Source organism: Giraffa tippelskirchi, chromosome 11, assembly GCF_054371585.1.
Source record: "Giraffa tippelskirchi isolate mGirTip1 chromosome 11, T2T-mGirTip1v1.2.pri, whole genome shotgun sequence".
Taxonomy (NCBI): Eukaryota; Metazoa; Chordata; class Mammalia; order Artiodactyla; family Giraffidae; genus Giraffa; species Giraffa tippelskirchi.
In genome coordinates this window covers 123,384,828-123,405,665 of record NC_137285.1, presented here as the reverse complement: position 1 = coordinate 123,405,665, position 20,838 = coordinate 123,384,828, and the positions used below count along the sequence as shown (strand labels likewise).

General features: G+C 44.5%; 1 protein-coding gene across 6 annotated transcripts in view; it reads left to right on the top strand.

Moving 5' to 3' along the window:
* Positions 1-20,838, top strand: part of CLPB (ClpB family mitochondrial disaggregase) — a 143,286-nt gene that overhangs the window by 83,402 nt on the left and 39,046 nt on the right. For all 6 annotated transcript variants that reach the window (XM_081539510.1, XM_081539509.1, XM_081539507.1 and 3 more), the window contains one exon: positions 20,324-20,421. In XM_081539510.1, coding sequence (XP_081395636.1) covers positions 20,324-20,421 — 98 coding nt within the window. The remainder of the gene's footprint in view (positions 1-20,323; positions 20,422-20,838) is intronic.

Genomic DNA, 20,838 nt, shown 5'->3' with positions numbered 1-20,838 from the left:
TAATATTTTGAACTTTTGTGAACTTGAATAAAAACAATTTACTTCACTTGAACAAAGGCTTATAGCATTTAAACATTATTATTCAACTCTGCTGAATTTAAACCTGGAAGGGGAAATCAAGAAGGTGAAAAAAAGAAATGTACATAACAATATTTAACTTTCAAAATACACATGAACTTGGTCACCTCCAAATTTAACTATAAGTATGTACATTTTTTTTTTTTCAAACTACTCATTCTTAATGAAGCTTAGTCTGGCAGAGTATAGACATTTAGGCAAATAATCACAAAATTATTAGCTAATTACCACTGAGAAAAGTAGTATTAAGGAAAAGTAGGAGGTAGTAGGAGTGTAATGGAGGCCTAATCTAGTCTGAAGCAGATGAGGGAGATCTTCCCTGAGCAAATAGCATATACATGGTATCCTGAAGTGTAGATGTCAACCGGTCACTTAACTTGAGGAAAGCCTGTGGAGAGTGACAGCCATTAGTCATCCAGAGAGACACAGCCGTCCAGTCAGGCACAGTGGGAAACGGAGGGATTCTGTAGTGATGTCACTGCAGTTCACATAGTAGGTCAGGGCTAAAGGGGGTCCTTAGTGACCCAGAGGCCTGTCCTCTGCCTTTGGCCTGGGCAGTGCAGAATGGTGAGCTGTCCCTAGGGAAGGGTGTTTCTGTATCCCAGATCTATGGACATAGTGGAGTCACTGCTTTAGTTGAGTTAGAGATGAGAGTGCCTGGGCGCCAGAGCCCCAGCTCTCCAGAGCCACCTGCCACCAGGCACCCGCATTTCATCAAGGCTTTAATCGGCTCCAGGCAGTCCTCAGATGAGCCTGGCTGGTATCCGGCATGAGCTCATCATCAGCAGTGGCAGCTGGAGGCCAAGGCTCCCTTGGGTGAGGGAGAGGTCAGCGTTTGTTGGGCCAGGTCTGTTCTGTGTTCTGCTCCACCTGCACTGGGCCTGGAAACATCTGAGTAGGATTCCAGTTTCCCAAGGCAGGGTCGGCTGCCCTTTGCCAGCCCACTTGTGCCCATCCAGTGAGTGTGCTCTTGGGTAGAATGCAGAGAGAAGGGGTGGCACAGGGTTTTGAGAAGGAGAACCTTAGTCCCTAGAGGTCAGGACCTGCAAAATAGCAGCGGAGGTGCATCCCAGGGTCAGATCAGTCAGAACTAAGGTTCCCTTCCCAAAACGAGTTCACATCTAGCGTTCACATACTCTGCTGCTTTACACAGAGGCCTAGCAGTGTCCCACGGAGAACACAGCAGAAATGCTCTCTGTAGGCTGAGCTCACAGTCTTCTGTCTGAACATCATTTTGGAAATGAAAAATTCTTTTAAGTGTAGCAAAAGAAAGGAGTTTGCCACTTCAGGAATCCTTCAGAAACTCCCTTACTAGTGAACCTTATGCAGCACTAATGTGACTTGCACTAACTCGGCCTTGCAGTGGAACCTTGAGTAAGTCTCTTCCTCCTCACTGGGCTTCGTTTTCTCCACCTATAAAGTTAGTTGGATTGCAGTCTCAAAGCTGCTTTTAATTTTCATATTTTGTAATTCTGAATGAATAATTGCCCTCTGATTTAATTGCGAATCTAAGTATTCACATTTATTCAACAGCTATTAATTAATTTCCTGCAGCTGACCACCAGCATCCCTTAGAAGAGGTTCCTAGAAAGGTTACTTTGCTCTTAAAGCAGCCTGTATAATTTCTTTATCACACTTACCACAGCAAGTAGCTATTCAGTTATCTGATTAATAGATCTTGCCTTCATTATACAGGGTAAGGTCTGGATCTGCAGGACTTATATCCCCAGCACCTTGCACTATCCTTAGCACATGATAGATGCTCAGTGAATGTTTGCTGACTGAGTTTATTTATAAATGGGCACCAGGCATTGCAGGAGTAGAAAGAAAGATACAGGCCCTTCCTTCAGACTGTACACTGTAGAGCGCTGGTTCAGTGAAAAGGCCCAAACACAAAGCACACTGAAAACACCATGACAGTAGGTAATGGAACTCTAAATTAAACAAAGGCCAGGAAACAAAAAAAAAAAACAGTGAATGTAATAAATGAGGTGAGGAGGGGGAAGATCAGTGTTGGCATTGTAGAAGGCTTCATGGAGGAGGGGGCCTGGAGGCAGATCCTGAAGGACAGGCAGAATAGATCAGCAAAGGGAGGAGGGAAGCTTTTCAGGTGTGGGAGGAGCAGAAATGGGCCTTGCGTGTTTGAGACCTGTAGGAAACTGGCTATTTGTCAGATGGTGGGTTGGGGAAGGCTGGAGCATGGAGGGCCTTGGGGTGAGCCTGAGGACTTGTGCTCAACTCTGAAGCCAGTAGAGAGTCCCTGAAGTGATTGTCTATTGTTGGCTTGTTTAGCGCTGCAGTGATTTTTACTTTAAAAAATGTGGGAAAAAAAAATCAACATTTCAAACAGTACCAGGGAATGTGTAATGAAAAGAAGTCTCCTTTCCACACCCCTGGTCCCCCTCAGAAGCAGCCACTGTAGCTTTCCTTAGGTAGCCTCCCTATTGCTGCTGCAAACAGATGATCACAAACTTGTCAGCTTAAAGCAACCCAAATTTAGTAACTTACGGTTCTGGGGATAAGTCTAAAATGGTCTCATTGGACGAAAATCAAAGTGTCAGCAGAGTTGTGTTCCTTTTTGGAGACTCAGGGAGAATCTGTTTTGTTGCTGTTTGCAGCTTCTTGAGGCTGCTTGTCTCACACATTCCTTATCTTGGCCCCTTCCATCCCCAAGCCAGCACAGTCCCTCAAGTCTTTCCCACGTTTCACCATTCTGACACTGACTCTTCTACCTTCTTCTTTTACTTGTAAGGACTCTTGTGATTACGTTGAGCCCACCTAGATAATCCAGGGTAATCTTTCCATCTCAAAGTCAGCTGATGAGAAACCTTAATTCCCTTTTGCTGAGTAACTTACATATTCTCAGGTTCCAGGGATTCAAACCTGTGGACATCATCAGAGGTCATTATTCTGCCTGCTGCACTGTCAGAGATATTTTATAAATGTTTTATTTTTCTTCCTGTTTTTGAATAGTTAATTTGCACACAGTACAAAATTCAAAAGGGTGAGCAACTCCAGTGCTCACTCCACAATTGACCAGCACCTGGCATTTTGTGATCAACAAGAATTCCTTCTCTCTCATTTATCTATTTACTGTTATGTGTGCTTATGGATACTATTACTTTAATGTTCTATAATATATTACTGTCCCTAGTTGTTATATTGGTGCTAAAATTATCTCAGATTTGCCAAGAGTGCCATACCTGCATCTTTTTTCTTTTTTTAATTTCCGTATTTTCTTGCATAACTAGATGTTTCGATCTTACCTTATATCCACCTTGCCATTGCCCTGGAATCAGCCATTTCTCTGAGAGTCCTAAGACTTTTTTATTTTTTATTTTATTATTTTATTTTATTTTATTTGGATTTTTTTATTTTTTTAATTAAATTTGTTTATCTATTTTTTACCTTTACAATATTGTATTTGTTTTGCCATACATTGACATGAATCCACCATGGGTGTACATGTGTTCCCTCTCCTGAACCCCCCTCCCACCTACCTCCCCATCCCATCCCTCCAGGTCATCCCGGTGCACCAGCCCTGAGCACCCTGTATCATGCATCGAACCTGGACTGGCGATTCGTTTCACATATGATAATTTACATGCTTCAGTGGCATTCTCCCATATCATCCTGCCCTCGCCCTCTCCCATAGAGTCCATAATATTGTGCTATATATCTGTGTCTCTTTTGCTGTCTTGCAAACAGGGCTATCTTTACCGATTTCCTAAGACTTTTTTAGTGGGCAATTGTATTGGATACCAAAACATGAGTACTAGGTGTGCTTATTACACACACACATATGCATATACACACTATTATGTATATACATATGCATGTACCTATTTTAGAAGTCCTGAGAACACCAATACCTCCCATTCCAGTCCATCATTACAGGGTTCGTCCTTGTCCTCACACATTTCATAGTTCTGTGTACCTCCTTCTGCAGTGAGAATTCTGACTCTAAACAGCACTGATACACAACTGATTTGTTTAATCCTATAATACATCCAAAAAGTCTTCAGACCTTCAGCCAAACCACTATAGAAAATGAACTACTAAAAGAGTTCAGGTCAGGATATGTTTATAGTTGGCCCAGCTACTACATCCAAGGCTAAGAGTATATAGTCAAATACTAGTTCCTCAGTTACTTAGGTGGGTGTTTTTCCTTTCAGGGTGTTTATGTTGTTAATTTGAAATGCAATTGGGTTAATTTTTCAACTCACTTTCAGTTTTAGGGGTTTTCTCATCTACCTTTCCTTGTTTTAGTTTTGTTGTTTAAATATATAGACCATTAACCTTTTTCTAAAAACTGTAAAAAGGTATAGTCAGAGAAGTAAAACTCCCTCCTGTGTGTCGCTTTCAACCTTTTCCTGCTCTCCTCAGTAAGCCCTGACCCCTTGTATAATAGATAACCAATTTTGATTGTTTTCTGGTTTATCCTTCCTGTGTTTTGTTGTCTAAGCCAATATATATATATTTTCTTATTTCTCCTTTTTCCTACATAAAAGATAATGTACTATACATGCTCTTTGCAGTTGGCTGTTTTCACTTAACCATATTTTCTAGAAGTCACTCGGTAATCATTTCACGGAGATCTTCCTTATTTTTTGTAGTTACATAGTAATCCATTGTGTGTATGAGCTATATATCCTGTGCTTGGTTTTCACGGTTTTGCAGCTACAAATAATGCTATGTGAATAGCATCTTACATGTACATTTTGGAATAATGGGAGGTGCATCTCTACAGTAAAGTTCTACAAGTGCTATTGCTAGGTCAAAGGGTAAATGTATGCCCTTGGTTAGGTATTGCAAATTTTTCCTCCATATAAGTTGTGCCTTTTGCATTCTTACTTGTATTGTGTGAAAGTGGCTGTGTTCTCACAGCCTTGCCAACATTGTATATTGCCAACCTTTTGAATTTTTACTGATCTAATAGGTGAAATAGAGTACTTTGGTATAGTTTTAGTTTGATTTCCTTACTATGAGTGAAATGGGCATCATTTCAAATGTTTAAGAATCATTTTTCTCCCTTTGTCAATTGTCTATTCATGTCTTTTGCCTATTTTTTTCTAGGACTTTTGGTCTTTGTTTTTCTCTTGATTTTTAAAAGTTCTTTGCATGTTAAGGCTATTAGCTATTTTTCTGTGATATATGTTGCAAATGTTTTCTTCAGTTTTGTATTGATACAGTTTTAATGCTTCTCTTATAATCCTAAATGTACAGCCAGGATTGAGAACCACTGGGATAGTTTGTAAAGATTGGAACTATTTTTTTTCTAAAAGAGAATGAATGCAGAGAGAAAGAGACAAGGGCTGAGTACTCAACCTTGAGTGTCACCCATGACTTGGGACAGAAGAGTGAATAGGAACCTGCAAAGGAGACAAAGGTTTATCATAACTGTTATAGTTATTCAGTCAGAAAACATTTATTAAACTCCTACTGAGTGCCAAGTGCTGTTCTGGTCATGGGCTATCGTAACAAATCCTCACTTTTAATTTCTCATCACCTTCTCGGAGAAGGCAATGGCAACCCACTCCAGTGTTCTTGCCTGGAGAATCCCAGGGACGGGGGAGCCTTGTGGGCTGGCGTCTATGGGGTCGCACAGAGTCAGACACAACTGAAGCGACTTAGCAGCAGCAGCATCACTTTCTAAAAAGTTGGAAGTTTCCTTTACCCGTGTTCATCCATCAGATTTGCCATAAAGCCTCGACTCTTGAGACAGATATGGTAAAGTCCTTAGAATTGATTAGGGAAAAGCCCCTTTGAGAAAAAATGGAATCATTAGCACCAGCAAGAAGCTCTGGGTTGAAATGGTTTTCTTGGTATAGATTTCAAGTCTATTCCCTGTCTTCTCCTTTTCCTAATCTCCCCACTACCCTTCCACTTTTGTTTTTGGTGATTATTGCCTGGTGACTGTGGTTAGGCATAATATTCACTGGAAGACTCCTTTTGGCAGCGGCTTCCGATTTTTTTTTTTTTAAGCAACAATTTTATGAAGGAGATAAGTAATTCCTATCAACCTTGATGCCGGGGTGGGGATGGTGGTGGTGAAAAGCAGACATCAGTGATGAACAGTTCCTGTGCCCAGAGCTGCAACCTGTGGCATTTAATGTCATAGTTAAAGACATTTGCTGATACTTCTGATTCTCTTCCTGCTGGGAAGTGCAGTTAGCAGACTATTTCATCAGTTTCTGTTTCTCTGGTTGTTCTCAAAGCCAACTGTAAATAAGGCCTCCTGTCTTCCTCAAGGTTAGAGTAAAGAAAAGTGAAAGTGCTGCACTCGATATGCCAGCAAATCTGGAAAACTCAGCAGTGGCCACGGGACTGGAAAAAGTCAGTTTTCATTCCAATCCCAAAGAAAGGCAATGCCAAAGAATGCTCAAACTACTGCACAATTGCACTCATCTTACACGCTAGTAAAGTAATGCTCAAAATTCTCCAAGCCAGGCTTCAACAATACGTGAACCGTGAACTTCCAGATGTTCAAGCTGGTTTTAGAAAAGGCAGAGGAACCAGAGATCAAATTGCCAACATCCGCTGGATCATCGAAAAAGCAAGAGAGTTCCAGAAAAACATCTATTTCTGCTTTATTGACTATGCCAAAGCCTTTGACTGTGTGGATCACAATAAACTGTGGATAATTCTTTAAGAGATGGGAATACCAGACCATCTGAGAAACCTGCCTCTTGAGAAACCTGTATGCAGGTCAGGAAGCAACAGTTTGAACTGGACATGGAACAACAGACTGGTTCCAAATAGGAAAAGGAGTACATCAAGGCTGTATATTGTCACCCTGCTTATTTAACTTACATGCAAAGTACATCATAAGAAACGCTGAGCTGGAAGAAACACAAGATGGAATCAAGATTGCCGGGAGAAATATCAATAATCTCAGATATGCAGATGACACCACCCTTATGGCAGAAAGTGAAGAAGAACTAAAGAGCCTCTTGATGAAGGTGAAAGAGGAGAGTGAAAAAGTTGGCTTAAAGCTCAACGTTCAGAAAACTAAGATCATGGCATCTGGTCTCATCACTCCATGGGAAATAGATGGGGAAACAGTGGAAACAGTGTCAGACTTTATTTTTTGGGCTCCAGAATCACTGCTGATGATGATTGCAGCCATGAAATTAAAAGACGCTTACTCCTTGGAAGAAAGGTTGTGACCAACCTAGATAGCATATTTAAAAGCAGAGACATTACTTTGCCAACAAAGGTCCATCTAGTCTAGGCTATGGTTTTTCCAGTGGTCATGTATGGATGTGAGAGTTAGACGGTGAAGAAAGCTGAGCGCCGCAGAATTGATGCTTTTGAACTGTGGTGTTGGAGAAGACTCTTGAGAGTCCCTTGGACTGCAAGGAGATCCAACCAGTCCATCTTAAAGGAGATCAGTCCTGGGTGTTCATTGGAAGGACTGATGTTGAGGCTGAAACTCCAATACTTCGGCCACCTCATGCGAAGAGTTGACTCATTGGAAAAGACCCTAATGCTGGGAAGGATTGGGGGCAGGAGGAGAAGGGAACAACAGAGGATGAGATGGTTGGATGGCATCACCGACTTGATGGACATGGGTTTGGGTAAACTCCGGGAGTTGGTGATGGACAGGGAGGCCTGGCGTGCTGCGATTCATGGGGTTGCAAAGAGTCGGACACGACTGAGTGACTGAACTGAACCGAAAGGTCTGTATATTTGAGTGTATTTCATCCCAGTGAGCCTGGCTCAACCACTGCTCTGATGTACTGATGCTTCTCATTCAAGTAGAGGCTTTACTTAGCTTTGGCAATAGACCTGTGAGTGAAAGCATAAGCCATCTCTCGATAACCCCTCTTCCCTGCTATGGACATTAGGCTGGGATTGGTCAACAGAAGCTTAAACATCTGGTCAGTTCAGTCCTTTGGGGTGGTCGGTGTTTTATAGACAGCCCATCAAGATTGATTGGCCTCATAACTGAATTAGCCAGATGTGTGGGCATTGTGTGCCCTTTCTTCAGCCTCCCTTCAATGTTGTTAGATGGAAGCAGACTTGCGATTAGCATGTTTGAGGATGGTGTGTTTCTAGCGCATGAACAAAAGCTGCTGCCTTCTGCAGAGACTGTGGCTGTGCCCCAGACGTCAGCAGTATAATTATGACTGCTAAATTCAGCCCAGATCCCAGGCTTGGCTGCCTTGGTCTCAGCTGTCATTTGCAGGAGGGGGAGAAGAGGTGCTGAAGCCTGGGGACCCAAGCTCTTATTATAGTCCACTTTGAACTCTGTTTTATCCAGAGTCTTTCCCTCCCTACTGACAAGTGCACCCAGCTGCTTTCTGGTCACAGAGCCTGCTATCACCTCTGAGGATAGTCTGTGCTAGATTATGGGGAGAATGGGGAATGAGACTGGCCTCCTGAAAGCCCACAACTTCCAGGAAACTCACCGCAAATGAAAATGAGCTAAGGATTCCCCTACTTCCAACACTTACATCACGTGCTATTCATCTGTTGTTCCAATTGCTCAGTCATGTCCAACTTTTTGTGACCCCATGGACTGAAGCACGCCAGGCTTCCTTGTCCTTCATTATCTCCCAGAGCTTGCTGAAACTCATGTCCATTGAGTTGGTGATACCATCCAACCATCTCATCCTCTGTCATCCCCTTCTCCTCCTGCCTTCAATCTTTCCCAGCATCTGGGTCTTTTCTAATGAGTTGGCTCTTCTTATCAGGTGGCCAGAGTATTGGAGCTTCAGCATCAGTCCTTCTAATGACTCTTCAGGACTGACTTCCTTTAGGATTGACTGGTTTGATCTCCTTGCTGCCCAAGGTCCTCTCAAGAGTCTTCTCCAACACCACAGTGGAAGCATCAACTCTTTGGCGCTCAGCCTTCTTTATCCCTCATCTAGAAAACTCTTACCTTAGGGTTGCCTTGAGCAGAAATTCTTCGCAGGAGTTTTTGCTTTTTGCCCTTTTGCTCACCTAACTCCATATGTGAAATACATTTGAATGTTCATCTCCATGCTTTTGTACCACCTCATTTCTAACCAGACCAGCCTACACATTTGCCATAGAACAAATTAGGCGTTTTTATGTCTCTACTAGTTTGTGATGCTTCGTATTCTGTAGACATCTCATACTCAATGAACTAAACCCAGCCCTGCCTCCCGGACTTTCTTCCATATTTCCTAGTTGGTGAATGGCATCATGAATACCTGTCACCCAAACAAGAAAGGATTTGAAAGTGTCTGATGACTTTGCCCTCACTTTTTACCACACTCATCTTAGAGTTTTCTCTCAAGTGCATCTTCTCTCCTCTGTCTCCATACCCTCATTCAGAGTTTGTCCCTCTCACCTAGACTGTTGGAAAAGACTTCTTGTTGGTCTCCCTACCTCTAGGCTCCTTTCTAAACTAACTTTTACCCTGCAAAACCCCACTACTCCACCGTTTGGAAACCTGCAGTAATTTCTCATGCTTTTGAGATAATGCTCAGATGTCTAATTCAGCATGCACGTCTCTCTGCAGTCCACTGGGAATCTTCTTCCACCCTATCTCCTAGAGGAGCTGGGGATGATTGTCTGCTTCAGAATTGGGACTAGAGCTTGATAGGTAACCAGGGACCTGTCTGCAGCCAGGTGGGCCTAGGGACACAGGAGCTGTCTCTGCCATAGACCCACTCAGCTCCTCATTCCCTGAAGGGAATCTTTCCTGCCTCCAGACCTTTGCTTGCTTACTTCTCTGTCATTGGGATGCCCTTTCCCCACTTCTCCACCTATCAAACCCCCACTTAGCCTTCAAGAACCAACTCATTTATGTCTCTTCTTGTCACTTTTCCTGGTTTGCCCACATGAAGTGTATCACTTCTCACTCTGTTACCCCACAGCAGTTTTAGGAAGCTTTTTTTTTCTTTTTTCTGGCCACACTGTGCAGCATGTGAGATCTTAGTTCTCCCACCAGTGATGGAACCCATGCCCCGTACAGTGGAAGTGTGGAATCCCAACCACTGGGACACCAGGAAATTCCCTCGGAAGCTATTTTATTGTTTTAAAGATTACAACTGAAGTTTCAAAAAACAGAGCTTAGCATGTGTCTCCTCTTATTTTCTCTTCCCTCTGTTCCTCTGATTCTGCTGCCAGTAGAGCCCTGACTAGGTCTCTAACCTATGGAAGGCCACTCAGACTCCCTTCTGTCTACTAAAGAGAAAGGGGGGCTGGCTCCCTGCTCAACACCTCCATCTCTGCACATATACCATTAGTGAGACACTTTATAGGAAGGGGTGCTTAATAATGATAATTGTAGTAGAAATAACAATAGCTATCATTTATTGAGTTCTTACTTTGTACCAAGCTCTGAACTAAGGCTAAACTGTTTCAATACTTAAAATGTCTTTGCAAGTTTAACACTGTTATTACCTGTATTTTCCATATGCATGCACAGAAGCATTAGGCTGTTAAGTAACTTGCCCATATTCCACCACTAGTAAGTGGCAGAGCCACTGTGGAATCTGTGATTTTGATCTCAAAAGCAGAACTCCAGTTGTGTTCCTCGAACTTATGCAGGGTTCAGCATGAAATAGATGCTCTGGAATGTTGGTTGGTTGATCACATGAATGAATGAATCAGTGTTCTTCCCATTGAGCTTGTCTTCAGGCTTCAGAAAGACTGGCTGAGCATCTGTAGCTTATGCCAAGAAGTATGGATTTTGTCTCATCTCCTAATGCCCAGCTGTACACAGACATGTTCCCTCCCACTCAGTAACAAACTGCCTGGAACTCTTTCCCAGCTCATATTTACAAGAGAATGTGATAAATTCCGTATTGATCCCTCCTGTTCCACTGTAAATTTTGCAAAAGATGATTAAATAGAGCAATAGAGTCTGCAGGCATTGTGGCTCAATATGTTGTGGAGTGGTGTATCGACCTCCTCCATCCAAAGGCAGCCAGCGCCTAGCCCTGCTGCCCCAGACCAGTAATTAAAATCCTGGGAGACTGGGATTTAAAATCCAATCATATCCCTGAATCAAGCCTTCTAGCCTCCCCGTGTGACGAGTGCAATAAGGTAACGGCAGGAGCATGTTTATGTCTGTGCTGAAGCAGTCCCCATAGGGTGGGTAAGAAATGGAGAGTTGGATAGGCCTCCTGACTAAATCACTTTGCCCTGACACCACAGCCACTTGTAAGACAATCTGTAGACACATAAACAGTCCCAGCCAAAAACCAAATTTTGGGCTTCCCAGGTGGCGCTAGTGGTGAAGAACCTGCCTGCCAGTGCAGGAGACATAAGAGACGTGGGTTCCATCCCTGGGTCGGAAAGATCCCTTGGAGGAGGGTATGCCCACCCACTCCAGTATTCTTGCCTGGAGAATCCCATGGACAGAGGGGCCTGGCAGGCTACAGTCCATGGGGTCACACAGAGTCAGACATGACTAAAGCAACTTATTTTGGACTCTTGAGAGCAAGATATGAAGCACAAAAATTCACAGACTGTGCTTCAGGGTACACTTCTGTTTCCACAGCCAATAGTAGGTTTACAGAAATGATTTGACCTTGATTAAACCATGGCCTTTAGTAACCAAACGTATTTGAATTTCCACAGAAACTCTGATTTAACCTAAGCCGAAGCCAGCCTCCCCTATGCTGAGGCCTGTAATCACAACACAAGTTACTGTTGAAATAAACTTGTCCATCTGCTCTCAACAGGATCAGGAACTCCCTGAGGGCAAGAACAGGGTCTTACTCACTTTTGTGTCCCCAGCACCTGGCACGGGGCCAGACACATAGAGTGCTCTCCAGAAGTATCTCTGAATGAATGAATAAATACAAATTAATAATTTTGATAAAACCTCTGTAAATGGATGTGTAAATAGTAGACCTGCCACACAGTCGCCCATTCAGTGCTTGAACACTTCCAGTGCTTGAACACTTCCAGTGCTTAGGGAATCGCATTTGTTCTGAGGTTGCTCACATTCTATCTTTGGATTTTCTGATGGTTAGCAATTTCTAATATTGAGCCAAAATTTGCTTGCAAGGGTCTTAAAGTTTTACTGTGGGGTTCATGTAGAATAAATCTAGTCCCTGTTCCACCTGATGGTCCTTCAAATACCTGAAAATGCAGGCATGTTCTCCTGAGCTATCTTTTCTCTAGCCTAAACCTCCAGTTCCTTAAACCATGTTTTTCTATGTGGCTTCTAGACCGTTTCCTGTCTCAGTTACTCTTCCAGAACAATCTCTACTTTGTTATCCCAAACCCATGACTTCCCATTTATTGCCATTCATTTTCATCACATTTGTTTTAGCTCTTGATGTCCATCTTCTACATGTATTTGGTCCTCTTCCCACGCAAATCTGAAGTTTATATAGATTGGTTGAATAGGCCATCCCCATATCAGGGGTGAACATACTGAACCAGGACCAAGCCTTTTTGCTGCCATTGGAAACTTTCTTCTATGACCTCTGATCTGTGAGTCACTCCACCCTGCCCCTTGGGTCTGGTTAGTCCACTGTCACTTACGAACCCTCCACACTGAATGGCATCCGGCCCACATTTCTCCACTGTGTGCTCAGGATTGTCCTGAGACACCCCAGGATGTGTCTCCCTTGTAATGGGGGGAGGGGATTCATCATCCTGTTCTCCTTGTCCCCCTGACACCATAGTATATTGTCATTGTTTCTGTCCCTATCTGTCTCCTACCAATCTGGGTTCTCCCTCTGGACGAGAACTAGTCAGATTCCTCTGTGTGTGGCCAGTCCTGCCCCAAAGTCAGTAATCAGTGATTAATGAGGGCTGGGTCTAGCCAGGCGGCAATAGCTCTCTGTTCCATGAACTTTAGAAATCCACCTCCCTGAAAACAAGGAATCCACCAGACTGTGTCAGAAGATTTGGACTTCCAAATGACCTGGGGACCAGCTTGTGTGGGTCATCATTCACCCTGGAGAAGGGAATCCTGACTGGGAAGAAAAGGAGTTCCATTTTGTACCCTTTCAACAAAACTGTCTACCCCAAACCTACCTCTGGAAACACCCCCCAAACTTGGCTTTGGAGCATCTGAGCATGTTGGAAGGGAAGAGGAAAGATGATTTTTCCCTCTTTTTGAGTTATCAGACCTTTGGAAAGTAGCACTATGTGGTGGGAAAACCAGACTTGGCTTCTTTTAAAAAAAAGAAATCAACTTTTTATTATATAAAATTTCAAACATATACAAAAGAGAATAATAAGTCCCAGATTTACTATTTATGTGCTGAATGACCATGGGCAAATAATTTTAGCTAAGCCTCTGTTTCCTTAGGAGTCTTTGTATTGTGAATAACTGCATATAAAGGCCTTAACACCCAACACATGTTAGCTTGTCTTTCACCTTACTCTTCTGCCGGACTCAGTTAAATCATTTGTAAAATGGAAAAAATAATACCTCTCCTGCTTTCTTCATCAAATTCTTGGGTGTTAGACGCTCAGTTGTGTCCAGCTCTTTGCAACCCATGGACTGTAGCCCTGCTAGGCTCCTCTCTCCATGGGATTTTTCAGGCAAGAACACTGGAGTGGGTTGCCATTTCCTTCTCCAGGGGATCTTCCCGACCCAGGAATCAAACCTGGGTTTCCTTCATTGCAGGCAGATTCTTTACCATCTGAGCCACCAGGGAAGCCATATCAAATTCTTATTAAGAATTAAATAGGAGGAAGTAGTCAGCACTGTGTATGGCACGTAGTCAGTGCTCAGTAAAGGTTCTTGGTTACCTGGGAGACATATCTTCAGGTGTGCGTGTACGTATGTGTACAGATTCTGTTGGGAACGCTCAGTGTGGTCTAGGGGAAAAGTTCAGGAATCACAGCTCTATTCTCAGTACTGCTGTGCTTCCTGCAGCATCCTGGACAGGGCTCCTCTCTCTCACCTTCAGCTTCTGGGAACACATGGAGAATCAGTGTATCTCTGACCTGAGGAGCTACACACAGACTAGCTGGGAAGACTAGACAGATGGACTCCCAGAAAAGGGAGGAGTGGGAGGATAATAGGAGCCCATGGATGATGAGCACTGAGAGTTGGAGAGGTGGAGAGGCTTCCCAGAGAAGGGGCCCTGAAGAAGGGGTAGGGTCTGGATAGTCAAGGAGACGAGGGACAGGGTTCTAGGCCTGAGGAGTAGCCCAGACAATAGTGTGGAAGTGAGTGAAGGTGAGTGTGGAGACAGGGCAGGTACATGGCTTCTCTCATGTGGTCACCCTGTCTCAGAATGCTTCCTTGATGGGGAGCTCACAGCCAAAAAGAATGAATCACTCCACATTGATACCTCTGATCATGGGGAAACTTTCCTTTATATTCAATAATAACTTCTAATTGGAGATAGTAAACAGACTGTTGAAATAGTAAAAATTAGGATGAAGGTGCAAAAGGAGTCAGCAGTAAAAATGGGACTTCCTGGTGGTCCAGTGGTTGAGACTGTGCTTCCCTGGTTGGGAATCCACAAACTGAGCAGTGTGGTGAAAAAAAAACAACCATGGAAATGTTTGGAAGAATGAATGTATAAGTTATTACAAACAACATTGTACAGCTTGTACAATCTCCTCCCCCTCCCAGCTTTTTATCTTATTCAGTCCAAATAGAACCCCTTGAGGTAGGCAGGGCTGTGGTCATGACCACCAGAGAAATGAAGCAAGACCCTAGTCACACAACCAGGGAGCAGTAACCCCCATCCATGCTGGCTTCCAGGCCATGTACTCTTAGGGGACAGGGAGGCAGCTGCAGGTGGAGAAAGGGGTGAGTCATGAAAGCCAGGTGTGGTAGATCCGGATCCCTCAAAGGCCAGGATGGCCAATAGGACTGCAGGGGTGGGAGGGAGTGGGGGAGCCTGTCAATATTATTGATAATATAGCCTCACACATTTGTATAGGGCAGTTACTGGGTTTTGGTTTTTTTTAAGCTCTCTTCTTTGCATCATTGTCTTGTCTTTGATATTCACAGAGGTAGCAGAAAGCCAGAACAGAGTGGTATCACGGGAGGAGGGAGTAACATGCCTCTTCCCCTTTGCCACCCCAGACTTGCTGTCAGCCCCTTGCTGTCAGGAGACCTGAATCCCATCTCTCACTCTGGTTCCACACTCTCCCCAGGAAGGGCAAGTGGGCCTCTCTCTGCAACCACTTCCTCCCCACTTCCCACCCACAGAGCTAGATAGAGGGTGTTGGGGCTTGACCTGACCTGCCACCCAGACGAAGAGGTTTAGAACTAGCAAAGAGACTGAGGACTTTGGTTCACGGGGACAAGGAACATGGTCACACACTTCACTTGCGATGAGAAGGGCCTTTCTGGGGCAGGAAGAATGGCCGTGTTGTGTGTGGCTCTGGAAGATAACACTTGGAAAGAAGTTCATTCATTTGGTAAATCTTACTGAACATGCGTTCTGTGCTGGCCCCTGTGCTAGGTAGTCAGGATATAGCAGTGGATCGGCCATGGACCCTGACTTCTGAGAGTTCTCAGTCCTGTATGGAGACAGACTATTATAACATAGTGATCAGTGTAGTAAGAAAGAAGCAGAAAGGCTCATGGAGCACAAAGGATTGCACCAAATCTGGGGTGAGAGAGAAACAAGGAAGGTTTCCTGGAGAAGAAGCCTGAACTGAGTCTTAAAAGATGAATGGGTGTTTATAGGAAGTCCAAGGTGGGAGTGGGGTTAGAGAGGTTGAGGCTCATGCAAAAAGAATCTGCCCTCAGTTTAGTGCGGGAAACCCCTTGGCAGGCCATGAGCTTGGGACGGGGCTCTGGACATGCTTGAGGAAGCCAGGGTGACCCACCTGTTACGAATGTAGTCAAGTGGTGGGGGGGCCTCTTCTTAGGGAATTGGAAGAACTCACCATTAATGTCTCTTTCCCCTCAGAAAGCCTATAAGACTGTCAAACCTAAGGCAGGTGCTGTACCAGAGAAGAGTAGCAGGCTCCCTGGGCCCCCGTGGGCCAGGCCCTCTCTCCTGTCAACACCAGCTCCACTGCCTTACCCTGCCCTGGGTGTTGAGAGCCCAGCCTGTCACTGGCACCAGCCAGGACCTGTCCATGACCATCCACCCCCATCCTACTTTCCTGGCCCAAGCCCTATTGACAGATCCCCCAGAATCTGAAGGAATTCAAGACAAATGGTTAAGAGGATGGAGTTAATAAAATTTGAAAAATTGAGGCCTGTCACTCCACTAAACTTTTTTCAATACCACTGACAGAAACATATTTCCCCAATGAGTGACCTTCCACAGCTGTAGCGGGCAGGCGCAGCCGCAGCAGTGCTGCCAGGAAGCCAGTCTGCTATTTATCAAATATTATAAGCTGGGACACACTAATCTGGAGCAGGGGAGGAGTCCTGCACTATACTGCCTGGGGTGCTCCAGGTGTTGGCCCCAGCCCCAGACAGCCAGTGGGAGGTGACGGATGGCCTGCGATTAGCTCTCCCCACCTCCACCCAGCCCTCTGACTTACTCCCAGACCCTCTAGACCAGCTGCTTGGCCCGGAGGGGCCCTGGGTGGGAGGCATGGTGAGGTCAGGCCAGGGCATGGGCCATCCTGATGCCCCTGGAGAGGGCAGGCGGGTGAGGCCCAACGTGGTTATTTATTGGAGTGTAATGGTTTGTGGCCGTTGGTCGTGGAGGTGAAATCGATCAGTTGTAGAAGTCAGGTTCTATCAATTATTACAGCAATTAGTCAAGTCAGAGCATCAGAGCAAGGGTTCGGGGGCTGGGGGACTAATACTAGATGGACATTACCCATGGCGCCCCAGCCTCAGCTTTCCTAAACTGGGAGCAGACGTGCAGACCCAAGGCTCCAGAATCTTGGGGAACCTGGTTGGCTTCCCCCCTCGGGGTGGCTGGGGTGAACCTGGGTGAGAGCTCTTGGGCTGGAGACAGACCCAGCACTGCTTTAAATGGCATCCCTGTGCTGGCTGGCCCAGGTGCAGAAATGTCCTACCTGTCCCATCCCATCCTTTATGAGAAGTGACACAACTTCTACTAGAAATTACTCAGTGGCCAATGTTTATGGCACACATTTTTCATTCTGTAAGCAAATATAGATCACTGACAGCACTTGTTTGAAGCAGCTAATCTCACCCTCTGTTCTTTCTTCCACTGTCTTCCTCTCTCACCTCTCTTCCTCTCCCCCTCCCCTTCTCTCTCCTATTTTTTCTCTCTTACCCAGTTCTCTTTTTCTCTTCGCTCTTCTTTTCTTTCCCTTCCAGAGGTCTCTCCCACACCCCCTGCCGCTCTAGCCCATATTCAGTGACAGAGCTCCCCTTGAGGCTGCCTCAGAGAGGAGAGGCCTTTCCACTGAGTGAGTGTAGCTCTCTTTCAGCCCTAGCTGTGGTCCAGGAGCTTTGGGGAAAGGGACGATGCTGTCTGCCCCTGCCTCTCAAGGCTTCAGTGCTGAGAGCCACACAGAACAGGGCTGGCTGGGAAAACTGGATCAGGCAAACAAGCCCCTTAGCACTGTGGTCTTCCTGCACCTCTATAGGCCCGCTGTCCCTCCTTCAGCACACTGATCACATTTGGCCTGATTTGTAGTTGCATGGTCATCTCTTGTCCCTTTTAGCTTCTGGAGAGCTGGAATTGTGCCTAGACTCTAGATAGCACCTAATCTAAAGGATGGGACCAGGAGCCTGCAGAAGAGACAGAGAAGGAATGGTCTCAGGGGTGTGAGGAAAACCTGAAAAGTGGTTTTTATAACTCAAAGGAGAGAGTGGCCAAGGTATCGGTTGCTGCAGAGTGATCAAGAAATATTGGAAAAAAACAACAACTATTCATTGGCTTGGCAGTCTCCCATCTCCCTACATACAGGGCCCTGATACACAGTGCCCAGTAAGCAAGCACCAACAGAATTGAAAGAAAAAATGAGGCTCCAACTGAGCTTTGAGGACTTGCCTACTAGTTAGGAAGAACCCAGACACTCTCCTCATTAAGGAGGTTGCATTTTATCCTGTGAGCAGTGAAAAACCATGGAATGATTTTTCACCAGGGGTGTATTTTGGCTGCCCTGGTGGGAGTGTGAAGAATTGTAGTTAAGAAAACCTGGAGTAGGTTTGACTCCTGGTCCAAGCAAATCACCAGCTTTGTGACCTTGGGTTAGTTATCTCCTTTGAGCCCAGTTTCCACATCTATAACACGGGAATTTTAATTTCCACCCCTCAGGATGGTTGATAATATATATAAAATACAGAGTACATAGTAAACACTAGTGGCTATTATTATCATCACCACTTCTAGATACATACCCGAGAGACATAGAAAAATATATCCACTCAAACAGACTTGTACACAAATATTCATAGCAGCATATTCATAATAGCCAAAAGGGGAAAGCAGTTCAAATGTTCATGAGCTTGATGAATAACAAAATGGGGTATGTCCATAGGATGCAATATTATTCAGCCATAAAAGAATGAAGTACATGCTATATTCCTACATTCATGTTGTAGCATGAATGACATGTGCTACATCATGAATGAACCTTGAAAACATGGTAAATTAAGCCAGATGCAAAAGATCACACACTGTATGATGCCATTTATATGAAATGTCAAGTGTAGGCAAATATAGGGACAGAAAGCCGACTAATGGTTTCTGGGGTTGGGGGAAGTGGCGAATGTCTCTGATAATGGTGATGGGGTTTCTTTTCAAGCTGATTAAAATGATCTGGAATTAGATACTGGTGAGGCTTATATGATGATGGAAGTGTATTTAAAACTACTGAATTGTGTACCTTAAAAGGTATGTGAATTGTGATTAAAAATTATCTAAATATTTTATTTTGTACTAGCTTCCTATTAGAAAATAGAATCATGTAAAAAAGTATTAATTTTTCTTATTGATAACAAGCTTCCTTGGTCTGGATCGTGCTTTATGCTCTCTGCTCCTTTCCCCTCCTCCTCCCACACCTCTTCCTCTGCAGCCGTGGCAGACAACCATGCGTAAATGCTTAATAAATGATTATCATTGTTGATGAGTTTATAGTCCTTAAAGAAGCAGAGAGTTTGAATAGGAATGGGTTTATATCATGATATAAATGTTGCCTCAGCCTGGGATTGAGAAACACTGATTTTTACTGTCCATCAGCAAACAGTGACTGAATATCTCCCCTGAGCCAGACCTTGTGGTGACGCAGCCTTTCCTGTGTGTTTAGTGTCCCTAGCCAACTTACTACATCCTCATGGCAGAGACTGTGTCTTAACCCTGCTTGAAGTATAGACAACGCACTTCCTTAGCAATAAAGGTCAAGGAGTATTAGTTTGTCTGTTACTTTAATGTTCCATTTAACACATAGTTCTTGAGAGGAGTGCTTTGGGGCAGGACCAGATCTGGTTCTTCTATGTCCTGAGTCCCAGCTCATTCAAGTTTGGACAGATTGAATGGAATGGTCAGTTTTTGAAGAGGAGAATGAGGTGCCCAGATCTGGGTTTTGGGGAGGATTTTCTGACAGTGTGGGGGTTAAAGTACCTATTTTCCATGTCTGTCAAGGCTCTACACCAAGCAGACACTTTACACAGGCTCATCAGCTGCCGGCACTTATAAGTGAGAAAAGGTAGATGCATGGCCCCAAGCAAGCCTCTTCTTTTTGTTATACTTAAAGTTCCGTGTCCTCAAGTCACAGGAACCAGTGATTGGAGGAGATGCCTACCTGAGTGCACACGCAACAACAAGTAGCACAGGTGAGGGCTGGCACAGCTGGGTTGCTGATGATGGCCAGAGCTCAGCTGACTCTAGCAGTCAGGAAGTAAGCAGGGAAAAGAGAGCATTAAGCAGAGGGAGAGGCAGAGAGCAGAAAGAAGGGGCCTTGTCGTTACCTGGGATTCTCTGTGCTTTAGATTTCTATATGATTTTTATGAATGAATATTCATCGTGTACAAACGAATATGATAATGCAGACATTTTAATGAAGAATGCATTCGAGTTGGGGTGTATTAATCTGTGTGTGTATTGATATATTTGTTAGCATGTTCAGCTGTGTATATTTTTGTAGGCACAGCACACCTGTGTGTGTGTATAGCACATCTGTGTGTGTGGCACCTCTCTATGTGGGTAGTGAGTTTTTGCACGTGTGCGTGCACATACAGGAGCCTCAGTACCTTACTTCTATGTCAGAGAGGACCGAGAGCTCCTCTCTCAGAGTAGCTTGACATGTGTTTCAATCTCTTAGGTTTTGTTGCTCCATATTTCTGTGAGCGTTCCTTACACTGAAATCAAGGCCTATGCCACCTCCCAGGGAAGGCTTAGGGTCCACTGATCACTCATAGAGGCTCTGTTTCTCCTTCTCCTCCTGTCAGGAGCCAATCCCTTGCAGAGGAATGAAATGGGACACACACCCTTGGATTATGCTCGAGAAGGGGAGGTGATGAAGCTTTTAAGGACTTCTGAGACCAAGGTAAGTCTCAAAGAAAGGAGAAGGCCCGTGCTTGATGAAGCACTCTATGCTTCATTTCATCTTTCACTCATTAAATTATGTCAGACTCTACACCAAAAGCCACTTCTTAGAGGATTATTGTCTATTTAAGTACAAATCCAACCTGCACTTAACAAGAATAGGAGGCATCCCTTTTCTGACCAGGAAGAAGCCTGGGCTACTTCTGACTTCTGAGGACTAACTTTTAAAATTCAGTTTCTGAGGTAGTGAGCCTTCTGGCTCCTTCCATGAAGGAGAGGGGATAGCAGGACAAAATCTTCGCCTCAGTACTATTTCCTCAGGTCTCATGCACTCTGCAACCTCATCAAGTAACTCTTTTCCATCATCTCTCCTTCTAGAACTTTTCCCTGACCCCTTCCCTCCATATACACTCCAGAG